The sequence below is a fragment of the Euprymna scolopes genome, chromosome 19, assembly GCF_053919585.1.
Source record: "Euprymna scolopes isolate OS-2025 chromosome 19, ASM5391958v1, whole genome shotgun sequence".
In the NCBI taxonomy this organism is placed as follows: domain Eukaryota; kingdom Metazoa; phylum Mollusca; class Cephalopoda; order Sepiida; family Sepiolidae; genus Euprymna; species Euprymna scolopes.
Genome location: NC_136500.1, coordinates 116,881,377 through 116,895,701, shown reverse-complemented (window position 1 = coordinate 116,895,701; position 14,325 = coordinate 116,881,377). Strand labels below are relative to the sequence as shown.

General features: G+C 32.0%; 1 protein-coding gene and 1 pseudogene across 1 annotated transcript in view; one reads left to right on the top strand and one right to left on the bottom strand.

The window, feature by feature from the left end:
- LOC145240304 (uncharacterized) overlaps positions 1–14,325 on the bottom strand; it is a 243,164-nt gene that overhangs the window by 73,835 nt on the left and 155,004 nt on the right. Inside the window, exon 16 of the mRNA XM_080103886.1 lies at positions 6,604–6,765. Coding sequence (XP_079960012.1) covers positions 6,604–6,765 — 162 coding nt within the window. The remainder of the gene's footprint in view (positions 1–6,603; positions 6,766–14,325) is intronic.
- On the top strand, positions 11,209–11,325 carry LOC145240394 (5S ribosomal RNA; annotated as a pseudogene).

Sequence of the window (14,325 nt, the reverse complement as noted above, 5' to 3'; positions counted from 1 at the left end):
GATGTTAGTGTTAGATAGATAGATAGCACAGAGAGCAGTATGATCTGCAAAGATGTGTTTGGTTGACAATAATCACGTGTTACCAACGAGAAGTGAAGAAATTTTAAACGGTCAGTTAAATAGAATCAATATTTTTTTTATATTGTCTATTTTAATTACTCTATTATTCTTGTAAATGATTTTTCTCTGAGTAACTATATTTAATGGACCTGAGGAAATCTCCTCAGCATCGCCAAGAACGTTGCAGCTAATTCCACTCCATCAGCCCCCACCCCCGTATTTCCTCTTGTATAAGAAAACACGCTATGTGACATACAAATATCTGTGCGTGATGTTGCCAAGCTAATCAAAAACCTTCATTCCAGTAAAGCAACTGGCCCCGACAGCATTCCTATTATAGTGCTGAAAAAGCTTCAACCAGAACTAGCTTCCATACTTACATAGCTGTTTAAGCGTTGTCTTAAGAATCGCTTCCCAGTCCTCTGGAAAATCTCATCGGTGTGTCCGATATTTAAGAATTAAGGTGATCGCTCATCTCCATCTCAGTACAGACCTATAAGTCTCCTGTGCTTATGAGTAAGTTACTTGAATATGCTTTAAATATAGAAGTAGTCAACCACCCCGGCAAAAATAATCTTCTTAATGACATGCAATATGGTTTACGTTCTGCTAGATCTACACCAGATGTGCTTACGGTTATTTCTCATAGGATTAGTGAAACTCTCGACGGCAGCTTCCTCTCTAGGACAATTGCTCTTGACATATCTAAGGCCTTTGATAGGGTATGGGATAACGGTCTACTTCACAAGATCTCCAGCTACGGTATAACTGGAAATGTCTTTTCAATTAATACATCATTTCTCTCTGATAGGTTCATAAGAGTAGTGGTTGATGGGCAGAAATCAGAAGCTCATAGTATTAATGCTGGAGCCTCTCAGAGGTCCATCGTGGGTTCAACTCTCTTCCTGATCTACATTAATGATCTTCCAAATCACATCCTTAGATCATTCGTATACATTTTTGCTGCCAACACTACCATCTATGTCAACACATCAAGTCCGTAAACTACTAAGTTCCCTCTGATCTTGAGCATGTGGTACAATGGGAAAAAGTGGCTGGTTAATTTTAATGCATCTAAAACCAAGCTTCTATCTTTGGATCATTAACGCTATGATTCCCATCTGGCTTCAATTGAAATGAATGGCTCTCGTCTTGGGGCGGCTCCATATTTTGACAAGATTCTGGGCTTGACATTTACTCCTGATCTAAAATGGAGTGCGTACAACAAATCCATTGCCAAGGTCGCTGGAAAAATGGTGGGATCCTTCTATCGATCCAGTAGATATCTAACTGCTGATGCAATACTCTACCTATATAAGAGCCAGGTACATCCAGGATGGAGTATTGCTGTCACATCTGGGCAGGAGATGCTAGAAATACCTTATCCTGCCTTGACATAGTCCAGAATAGACTTCATAGCCTAGTGGGGGATGCTCTTTTCTCTTCCCTGCAACCTCTTTCTCGCAGAAGAGACGTTGAGAGCCTGTCTCTGTTTTATCGTTATTTTCATGGCAAGCGCTCGTCTGAGCTCCAATGTATCGCCCCCCCCTCGCCAAACACTCACGAGAAACACTCGTTTGGCTGTAGACACTATCAATAATTTTCCCTACTCTTTATCTGTGCCTAAACCTAAACGTACATGAACAAAGCTTATTTCTAAGAACTGCGTACCTGTGGAACTCTCTTGCGTTTACCTGCTTTCCAGCTGACTACAACATGATCCTCTTCAAGTCCAATGTAAACAAGTTCTTGATGAGCCTTAAGTAATCCAATTTACCAAATTTACACTTCTAACGATTACTATGATATTGTCCTTTTGACCACTGTATACTCTTTTAGCCTTATCCTCGAGTGGCCTCTGGGCCTTGATAAGAGGTGATTCCTTTGTAAAAAAAAGTAACACTGGATGCTACCAATGTAGTGGCTGATGTATTCGTTACGTATGGTATAGATAGCATGAGATCCTATTTTATAACTTTTGTGATTGGTTAAGCAGAATATATTGTTTTCAGATTGTTTATCTATAATATGAATCTCACCTGTCTGTTTAAATGTATGTATGTATGTATGTATGTATGTATGTATGTCTGCCTAAAACTTTCGACAGAAGCCACGGATTTTCACGAAATCGATATCATAAGACCGTTTTTTTCTTTTCTTTTTTTTTTCAACTCTTTTTCCTCTGGCGCGTTACGGGTTCGAACCTGCTTAATACTCCTTTTTTTTTTTCATTCGTAATTTTCCTTTTTTTATTTATTTTTGCTCAACACACATCTCCAAACACCCGGGCAACGCCGGGCACGAGGTTAGTAAAATATAAAACTTCAAAACAAATGAATGTACAAACTATTCATCTAACACTCCATAAAATAAATTTATAAGCGAGAGATATGAAGCAAAAGAATTCGAGTGGAAGTGCTTTTCTCTTTTGCTGCCCTGGACGACAAAGGAAATGAAAAACAGATACAAGGGTCATCAGAACTTATGAGGCAATCAAAACTGCCGATAATGGTAATTGTGGGGATTGAATGTCTTCATCTTTAAAATATTCTACACCGTCCATGGTCATCAATTTATTTATGCAATTCAGTTACCACAAAAATGGAAACCAAAATCGGTTACGTGGTCAACACATGGAGCGCGTAGATACACGACCACAACGAAATGTTCAACGTCATCTAAATGGTCGGTTTATACCTACAAAAGCTATTTTTGAAATGATATAATAAACTATCAGAAGTACTCGTCAACGCCAGGATTCTGAAACACTTCTCTTCCTCACGTTAGTTAACATTTTTAAAAGTTTTTTGTTTTTGTTTTTTTTTATTTTGTTTTTTGTGTTTTTATTATTATTATTATTATTATTATTATTATTATTATTATTATTATTATTATTGTTATTATTATTGTTATTATTATTATTATTATTATTATTATTATTATTATTATTTATTTATTTATTTATTCATTTAATTTTTTTTTTATATCACAATAAAAAAAATATAAATTGCATTATTCAGGTTTATGATGTTGATAGATATTGACTGGGAAAATAACCGGAACGTTTGAGCTAAAAAAAAAAAACAAAAAAAAAAACGATTGTCTATTGTAAGATTCGAACTATGATTTATTTTTATATTTTTATGTATTCATTTTTCTCACTAGCAGTAAAAAGTATGTTTTTCGATTGACTAATATGAGAAAATATTACATTGTAAAACGAACTCTAAAAATGGGGGAATATTTGTTTTTAATGTTATTTATACATACTTTTAGGTTTCAATAATGAGTTTTAAAAAGGGAACTTGAGACATCGACAGGAATATTGGATCGAAGGTATTTTCAGTCCAAAATACATGGCGGGGATATTCGAACTTATTTTCGAATTACCAATAATTCAAATACGAATGTTATAAAACTATTTTTTTACGAGAATTTGAATTTTAAATGCAGTTTTGAAAGTAACACGAAGAATGAAAGAACTTTAGAGATAAGATATGCGTGCGAGGTATAACGCCACTTCGAAATGCTCCATATCACAAAAAGCGTTGATCTGCCCGTAGAACTATTGAATTAGCATTGAAATTGTATAACAACAATTCGAAATACATATCAAAATTATATATATATATATATATGTATATATATATATATATATATATATATATATATATATATATATATATATATATATATATATCTTAGAGCGTTAGAGGAAAAGAGCGGGCTCAATTCTATGAGAGGAGACTTAGCTGGACATTATAAAGCTCAACAAGTATCTCTGGAGCTTGGTTCATTTATTCAATAAGGGAATACAATCGATTAGTTGCGGGATAGAAGGGACTCTTTATGCTAAGGCATTTCAAAGCCTAATGCTTCTCATCAGACGAGTAGAGAGGATGCTAGGTTACATAGTGGGGATGCGGCGTCTAGCGTTGTTTGTTTGTTTTGTTGTTGTTTTTGTTTTGTTTTTGTTTTGTTTTTTCATTTTAGTATCAACGGGTATATTTATTTAAGAAGAAAGTAAAAACTGAAAGGGAAGAAGAGAGAGAAAAATAAACGATTAGGAAACGCGTGGAAGAAGAAAATAATGTCACAATTCCGACGAAGATAAAATGTCAACAAAATTCGAAAATAGGGCCAGATAAATGTCTTTTTTTTTATACGCCGCATTCCCACTATGTTACGTAACATCTTCTCTACTCTTCTGATGAGAAGCATTAGGCTTGGAAATGCCTTGGCAGAAAGAGTCCCTTCTATCCCCCAACTAATCGATTGTATTCCCTTATTGAATAAATGAACGTATCTATATTCATCAATATATAGTTCTGTGACTTCATTTCCCATTCCTTTTATATATATATATATATATATATATATATATATATATATATATATATATATATATGTGTGTGTGTGTGTGTGTGTGTGTGTGTGTGTGTGTGTGTGTGTGTGTGTGTGTGTGTGTGTGTGTGTATCAGGATTCTTTGAGGGGTTACAAAATTAAAATATTGCAATCATGAAGGGAAGACTTTTATTATTCATAATTAAAAGTAAAAATACGCAAAACGCGTTTAAAAAAGAGCAGGAAAAACAGGAACGAAAAATAAAGGAGGGAATCAGCTAATCGGTTTCACTCTCGCTTTATCAAGCTGTATCGAAAAATTTAAAAAAGAATTTTTCTCACACACATTTTCTCTCTCTCTCTCTCTCTCTCTCTCTATATATATATATATATATATATATATATATATATATATGTGTGTGTGTGTGTGTGTGTGTGTGTGTGTGTGTGACTACTTCACTTAATAACATAAATTAATATACGAAAATATAATTTATGCGTAAATTTTCAGTATTTACTTAAACAGTGCTCAATACATAGGCAGAGCGTGGTAGTAAGTTATAAAAATATATATGGCAATTAAGCTACACAGATTATTCCGCGTTTCCTTCTCGTGAGAATTCGTCAGGAATTCATATATATATATATATATATATATATATATATATATATATATATTTGAATAAGGGGGTAGTGACTAACGATGTGTATTTTTTAACATTATTTTATTATTCCGTGTCTTGGTTTTTCATTGAGAATTATCTTTAGATCATTTTTAAATCATTGAAATCGTTTTTTACGCGTTTCAGACGTTCTGTGAAGCGTCCTCCACAGAAATTATTGTCAAATGTGTTGGAGATGTAAAAATAGCATTTTCGTAGTTCATTTGAAGTGTTTCCAAGGGGTGGAAGCGTGTAATTGTCTACTATTCATTGGAATACCCCTGCATAAATACATACCGATAAAATAGAATTATCACCCATCTACACTATACTTCCCCTGAGCCTTAAAACACATACTGCCTACATTTAAGACTATGATAGAGATCCTGTACACCTTTTTCCATTACACTCAATATAATACGCACCTCCTTTATCTTAGGATTCGATATAACTCCCTCCAACATCATCTATAATTTTATTGATTTATTTCGTTCCTGATGAATCCCACGCTAGACGTCGCATCCCCACTATGTTACCTAGCATCGTCTCTACTCTTCTGATGAGAAGCATTAGGCTTCGAAATGACTTGGCATAAAATCCCCTCTATCCCCCCAACTAAATGTTTGTATAGCCTTATTGAATAAATGAACGAATCTATATTTACCAATATATAGTTTGTGTGACTTCATTTCCTATTCCTATTGTTCTCTTATATAAGCTCCAATGATACTTGTTGAGCTTTATATTGTCCCGATAAGTCTCCTCTTATAGAATTGAACTCACTCTTTTCTTCTAACTACTAAGCTATATATATATATATATATATATATATATATATATATATATATATATATATATATATATATATATATATATATTAAAATGAGAAAGGTCACCAACAATTGGATTGTATTTTTTAACATTATTTTATTATTCCGTCTATTGATTTTTCATTTAAAAAGGTATCGTATTTAGATCATTGTAATAATGTTTTTAAATCATTGAAATAGTTTTTTACGCGTTTCAGACGTTCTGTGAATATATATATATATGAATTCGGACGATGCTACTCAGGCTATTTTTGTAGCGCCGGTACACTTCCTTCGAGTGCGTTAGCTTTTCCATCCCTCACTTTACGACCATGTACTGTATCTTTGTGAAGAGGAAATAAAGTAACTATAGACGGAGCAGTACAAAAAAAGCGATTGTTTTTGCATCTATGTACACTGCAACTACGATCGACTACACATGAAAGCATTCATAAAATTGCTTCAATTAAAATTACAACTTCAATTAAAATTACAACTTCAATTACAATTATAACTTCAATTACAATTATAACTTCAATTGCAATTACAACTTCAATTACAATTACAACTTCAATTAAAATTAAAACTTCAATTAAAATTACAACTTCAATTAAAATTACAACTTCAATTACAATTACAACTTCAATTAAAATTACAACTTCAATTACAATTAAAACTTCAATTACAAATACAACTTCAATTACAATTGAAATTTAAAGATACTGACTTGTCGTGTCCAATGCCGTGTTCCCTGGCGTCTGTCTTTTCTATTGGTTCCAGGATTTGTCTTTTGGATCCTTTCCCATAAGTTACCATGCTTTTCGCAATAGGTTTGCGATCTTGCTTGTCCGGCATAGGATTTTTACCTTCTTTCCTTTCTTTTTTCAACCTTGAAAACAACAACAACAACAAATGAAAAAATCAGAGTTTTAACGTCATAACTAAACTGTTCTTCTGTATATTAACAAAAATAAATAAATAAATACTTTAGGCATGGTAAGCACATTTTTAAATAGTGTGGTCATTCTGGTACGCATGGGCGAGTTTTGTTGCGTTATTTTGTATGTGTGAATTCTTCTTAGCTTATGTGCCTGCGTGTTATTAATCTTCTGTTTCGTCCCATTTTCAGCAGAGCGTAGAAGATCGCAGAACGTAATCGTCAATTCTGTTATTATAAAAATACATTATAGGTTCATACATGTCGCACAACGGAAATGAAAAACAGAAATATATAAAAAATAATGTTTTTACATTTTTTTTTACATTCATTTTATAGAGTAAGTTACTACAGTAGCCGTTTACAAGTGACGAGGAGAAATGTTACTTTTTTTTTTCGAACAACTAACTCTAAAAATAGGCAAACTGCTTTCATATCACAATAAAATGTATTTTCCTTTAAGTAATGGATTTTTTCAATCATAATTTGCATTTAAATCACGTTTCTCCCAAAAATCGTTTTTTTGTAAAGTTTACATCAAGTGAATTGTCACATTTAAGGGTTCTTGCTTTGAAGGTGCATAAGCTTATCTATAATTTAATTAATCCGCACCCTTTCTTCATCTCTACAACCTCATTCTCACAGACGTGATGTTGCTAATCTCAGTCGTTTCTATAAATACTATTATGACATGTGTGCTTCAAAATTGTATAATATATTCCCTACATCCTTTGTTTCAGCTCATTATACTCGATTCTCTGTTTTGATGCCTCATTGTATTGCAACTTCTTATTCCAGTAGGTATTTTTTTCTAAAAAAACTAGAATCTGTCTTCCTATTAACCGTAAGTCTGCGTTTAGTGAATTTATTGAAAAAGTCGATTAAAATCGTTTATAAGCAATTAAGTATACCCTCTCCCTCATATTGAATTTGAATGATGGTCGGTCTGTTTATGTGAATGAGTAGGTCTTCTATGATGAGGATGCGCAGGTCACAGTATGAGACCGCTGTAATTTTAGAAATATATTTCTAAACTCATTTTCGGGAGTATCATGTGCTACTAGATGTTGGTAGATGGAGCTGTTGGGGGGAGACAAAAACAAAACAATTCACACATCGGAGTGACTAGGAATAGTATTTATCGCCAGCTTACATGTCACCTGATTTTAATCGACTTTTTCCATAAATTCACTCAATGCAATTTTTTAATTCATTACTCCCCTGATGATGGCTCATGGAAGTCGAAAACATTCGTGGCTATGGCGAATTTCTTTTTACACTCAAAAAGGGCGTTCGAACATAGCCCGCCTAATGGAAAAGATGGAATTATCCCTACTGTTCAACGAAACAGGCGTAAGAAAAATAATGCTGTCAAAATACACTCATTTGAAACCGACGGTACGAATGACTTATCTCATCTAACAACTGTCTGTACAAAAAATACAAAATATAAATACGCTCTTATTTTTCGGATTTTCTTCTTAATTGAGCACTCTGATGGATTTCTTTTTCCAAACAACACTAATCATATATATATTGGTTAACAAGAAAAAGACCTGAAAAACTTATCTATATATACAAAAATGTAAATTTGGTTCGTTAAAAGTGAATAAAACCATATTTCTACGTTACCAATTTATTTGAAATTTTAAGACAACCCATCTTATATATATATAAATTCGTATTCCTGTCGGTTTGTTTGTTTGTTTGTTCACAATTTGATTAATATATACAAAAGGGCCATTACTTTAATGCTTCATTCAGTCCTATATATAGTATGATTCGTATAAAATAGACGATTGGGAGATGACGTCATTTGCATATTACATTAAGGAAAATCGATTTATGACATAGAGGTGCGTTTATAGTGAGAGAAATTTTTAGAGTGTTATATTTAAGTTTATTATTTACATTTGATTTATATTGACAGCATATTTAATTTTATTTACTTTTACCAACATCGATTTTTTTATAAAACAGTTGAGTTATTTGTGTTTTGAGTTATTTCCCTTTCTTCTTTTTGTTTTTGTTTTCTTTTTCGGCGGATAATCAAACTAAAAATAATTCACACAAACTTTCAAGCATTATTTTGGGAATCAGTTCAAATAAAATAATTTCCGTGCTTTCGCAATTAACGTTTTGGTCCAGTGGATTTTTTATCTTCTCTTCTCTTCTATCTATCTTCTATTCTATCTTCTTCTATCTATCTTCTATCTATCTATTCTATATAAATAAAATGAACTCATTTTTTCCCCGTCTGATTTTGACATTAATAGGATTAAAAATCAAGATATTTCATGCAAATATAATATGCACAAACGGCAGAACAATATCTGAGGTGTGTTATAGGCTTATTATTTCTCAAATTCCTCGATAATCTTAGATTTCTATACTTTTTCTGCTGAGAAGTCACGGCCAAAATCGGTTAAGATCAATGGAAGTGGTAAAATATTTTCTCTCTAATAAATTCCTCCTCCCCCTGCCACCACTTAACACCGTTTGGGGATCGTTCACAAGGAGCAGTTGAGAAGAGAACACCGGTTTGGCTTCGTAGTTCTTTCATGTGAAGTTATTTAAAATCACTAAACTAAGCTGCAGTGCTCTGTGGCGTAGTGGTTAGCGTGCTGGACAATTCACATTATATTTTCACGTTCGCGCCGACCTACCGTAGTCATTTTTTTTTTGTTTTTTTTTTCCTAAACAATTGGAATGGACTTTTCTTGGTGGCCGAACTGTTAACGTTGCAGATGTTTTTTTTTTTGTTTTGTTTTTTTCACACTTTATTTTCCTACTTATACTCATGACTCCGGGTTTGATCCTTCCTACTTACCTACCATAAAATTTTTTAAAACTCCTCCCCCCCGTCCCGGAAACAAACACTCGGGCAACACCGGGTAACCCCGCTAGTTTTAAAATAAACAAACAATCCAATTCAACTACGATTCTTTATTTAAAACAAAATCAAAAAGAACTTTAATTTATGTTTTTTTAACATATTTTTTCTACACATTTTTTTGACATTCGTAACTGCTATTTTTTTCTGTTAATAACACAATAAGTCATAACTCATCATTTTTATAGCATGAAAATGTGTGTTTCGGTTAACACAAATTCTATTTTTGGTATTTTTGAAACTGAAGTATTTACAGTTTGTTTTCGTTGCAACAAACCGTAATAACAAATCTTTCTAGACTGAGGGAGTATAAAAGAAATTCGTTTAAACTGGAATATAGTCATAAAATGGTGCTCAATATCCGGAGAAAGATTCTCTTCGTATCCCTTCTGCCGAAATATCTGGTGGAGAGTTTGTCACGTACTTCTGCTTTTTTCGTGAGGGGGATGATTACATGTTCATGTTTTCATCCGTTCTTTTTTATTTTGGAAATTTTGTTGGGGTAACGATGGAGTTGGCATATAATAATGAAAAACTGGTCAATGTTCTTAGTATAGCAGGTGTGGCCAAACCGAACTTAATGTCAACCCTGGCAACGCTGAGTATCCATGCTAGTATATATATATATATATATATATATATATATATATATATATATATATATATATATTGTATTTTGTGTACAGAAATTTGTTAGATGAGATAAGTCATTCGTACCGTCAGTTTCAAGCCCGATAATTAGGACCGTTTTAGATATCCATATCAAGCTCTCTTCAGCCAATACTCAGGAGATGAGTATTGGCTGAAGAGGGCTTGATATAGATATCTAAAACGGTCCTAATTATCGGACTTGAAACCGACGGTACGAATGACTTATCTCATCTAATAACTGTCTGTACAAAAAATACAAAATATAAATACGCTCTTATTTTTCGGATTTTCCTTTTAATTGAGCACTCTGATCGATTTCTTCTTCCAAACAACACTAATCATATATATTGGTTAACAAGAAAAAGACCTGAAAAACTTCCAAGACCATATATATATATATATATATATATATATATATATATATATATATATATATATATATATATATATATAATGAATAGTGATAAATAGATAAATACTTTTGCGATCTTCATTATTCATTGGAGTTCTTAGAATTTAAGGTCAAGAATAGTGTGGCGTACGATCGTTTCAGAGATGATTGGTAATTATTTTTATTTTCTTACTTTTTATGTCTAGTCTTCAACCACTTTTATTAAGATTGCAAATAGATTGTTTTATTATCTGGACACATCATATGGGTGATAGAAATGTGTTCCCTATTAGTATTACGGTAATGTATTCCCCTCGTGAAAGTACCACAGGAAAAACAACAAATACATGGCAGTTATATATATATATATATATATATATATATATATATATATATATATATATATATATATATATATATATATATATATATATATATATATATACGGCATAAGCGCGTTAAATACGGCATAATCGCGTTGACACATCGGTTCTCATCAGATCACCGAAGTTAAACAACGTTGAGCCTGGTTAGTACCAGATGGGTGACCATTTGGGAATTCTAGGCGCTTTATGTGCTTTCTGCTTATCTTGGCATTTGTTTCCAGTCGTCTTGTACACACACTTCACTTGCCACTGGTATTTAACGGTGCCGACTCAGGAGAGGTGTGGTTGAGTATTGCGCACCTCATGCCAGAAAAATTTCACGCGAAGGCACACCTTTGTCGGTATCCATAGTCTGTTAAAGACTGAAGGAGCCAGTGTGTGTATATATATATATATATATATATATATATATATATATATATATATATGTATGTATGTATATATATATATATGTATGTATATATATATATGTATATATATATGTATATATATATATATATATATATATATATATATATATATATATATATATATATATATATATATAGAGAGAGAGAGAGAGAGAGAGAGAGAGAGAGAGAGAAGGATGGAGACATAACTGAAACGGACTTCTACGAACAGACCTAACCCAGCTTGGATTATTGGGTTTATTATAATCCAGATTGGATATTTGGACAGAAGATATTCAAACGATCACCACTCATTTTAGAAAAATCCTCTGATAGACACACAACTTAGCATATTTAGGAGTAAAGTCGACCTCCATTAATGTAAATTATTTTTTGTTTGTATATAAAGGAGAAAAAATAATATAGTATATTTCATGGCGGAAATTTTAAAAATGATTTTGTCTATAATATTAGTCAGGATATCGCATACTGTAAAAAAAAATCTTCGTTTAGGGTTAGGCCTAATGTTGTCTGATGTTTTGTAAACAGAAACAGCAACATTTCTATAGAAAATAGACAAATCACGTGTCAACGCAGAAAAGATTGCATAATTTTACATACACATTTCGTTTAGTTGTCTGAAATAAAATGTTTTCACATATTTGTGTGAAATGAAAATAATTTTAAGAAATAAATGAACTAATATTTAATTTAGACGCATATAATTTTCATATATCTCATCGCGAATACATATTCATATTGTGAACTCACGCTTCGGTTTGGGTAAATAAAACATCTATATTTATATTTATTTGATGAAGAGATGAAAAAAGAGAAACAAATACATCTGTGAGTTCGTTCCCAGTGGATTCCGGAACAGTCGCGCTAATTTTTTACAAATTCTAACACATTATGTGTCTGGGAGTGTTGCAAAATAGGTATTGTATCGGAATGCATCCGGTCAGTATCGAAAATAAGTAATAGTAAAAATTCTGACTCTAACAAGGTACAGTTCGATTTGGACCCGAGTTAACACCTTTATACAGATTAACAGCGCACGTGCATTTGAAAATTTTTTATCGCCATACACAAAGAGAAAGGCCCACGAATAAAATCAACAGTAGGTTATTTGAAATGAATGTTTCTGTATAGACTACAATTTAAGCCTGATATTTCACCCTGTAATTTTACACTATAATTAATGTGATGTATAAAAGAAAATTTCATTAAACAAACGGATGTTTTTCCATAGTCGAATGTAGATAACGGAATATTGCAGAGTGAGTAAGCATTTTTAGAAAAAGAAACAAGTGAAATATTTCATATTGGCAAAAAGAACATGATTGGTCGTTAATCAAATTCAGAATTAAATATACATTTGTCAGATGCAATGTTGTCTATGACTATCTTCACTTGAAAAAGAAACAAAATTGATTTTATATATATATATATATATATATATATATAATTATTTTTTTACTATAATAATTATTGAATACCTACAGACACTAGTGTTTCATCCTTTCGGGAATCTTCAGTGCAGGGTGTCACGATTAATACCAGTCGAACGATTCGAACCCCGCATCACGAGACATCTCTGGCTCGATTTAGCGAAGACCTAATCCATTCGGCTACCATTAACCGCGTGAAATAACGTCGAATTTAAACATTTTAATTTAAATGTTCATTTACGTCAGTCAGAGAGTGATCTAATCGTTATACGATGATCTATGCATAAGAGCTAAATTGACCGATTTTAATTCAACTGAAAGTGCTCAACGATAAGAAACGAATTTCTTAAAGGGGCTGTCATATATATATATATATATATATATATATATATATATATATATATATATATATATATATATATATATATTAATTCCGAATAGATTTATCTAACAATCAGCTGGCATGGAAACCTGTGATTATAAGATTTACAGAATATTACTAGTCGTAATATTCTATGTATAATCCCATCTAAATAGGAATTGCTCAATATACGGGATAGAGCAAATAAAGCAAATTATAATGATTCAATGAAATTTAAAAAAAAAAAAACTTTATTTAAATCAAGGATTTTTTTATTATTCCAAGTAAGACAAAAAATACTTTCGAAATTTTATCTCCTTATCCTATAGGGTTTGGTCGTTTAATTCAAGTAATACTAAGGTCTTTAATAAAAAAAAAATTCCGATCAGCCCTTAAAAATCTTTTCACCGGCCCCTAAAGAATAATTACTCCAGAAATATGCCCAATTTGGATTTCTACTCTGTGATGTGGATTACCCAATATACAGCTTGGATTGAATTACCTCACTGCTTTAAAGGACAGTCACCTTGGATTTTACTACGCAATTTGGAACTAAACCTTTATATCCTTTTCTTCAATTCCCCCCGCTATGTGACTTCTACTTAATCAATTTTTGATTATGATTTTCCATGTCTAACTGACTTTAGCATATAGGGTGAATACCATTATATCTATTTGCTAATATTTTCTCCTCTGAAAAGATGATAGGCATCGAAACCCTAAAGGATAAGGAGATAAAAATCTCTAAAGTATTAAATATATATAGGAGATAAACATTTCTAAAGTGTTATATATATATAATTTTTGCAAGATCGAGACAACAAAATATAAAATAAGAACATTATATGGTGTATTTTCTTATGTGAAATAAAATAAAATGAGGACAAGCTAAGTGAATCCAAACGGGATCCTTTAAAATAAGGATTATGAATATATTCATATATATATGGCAAATGTATTTTGCTGCCTGCAGAGTAGCCATTTCTGGAA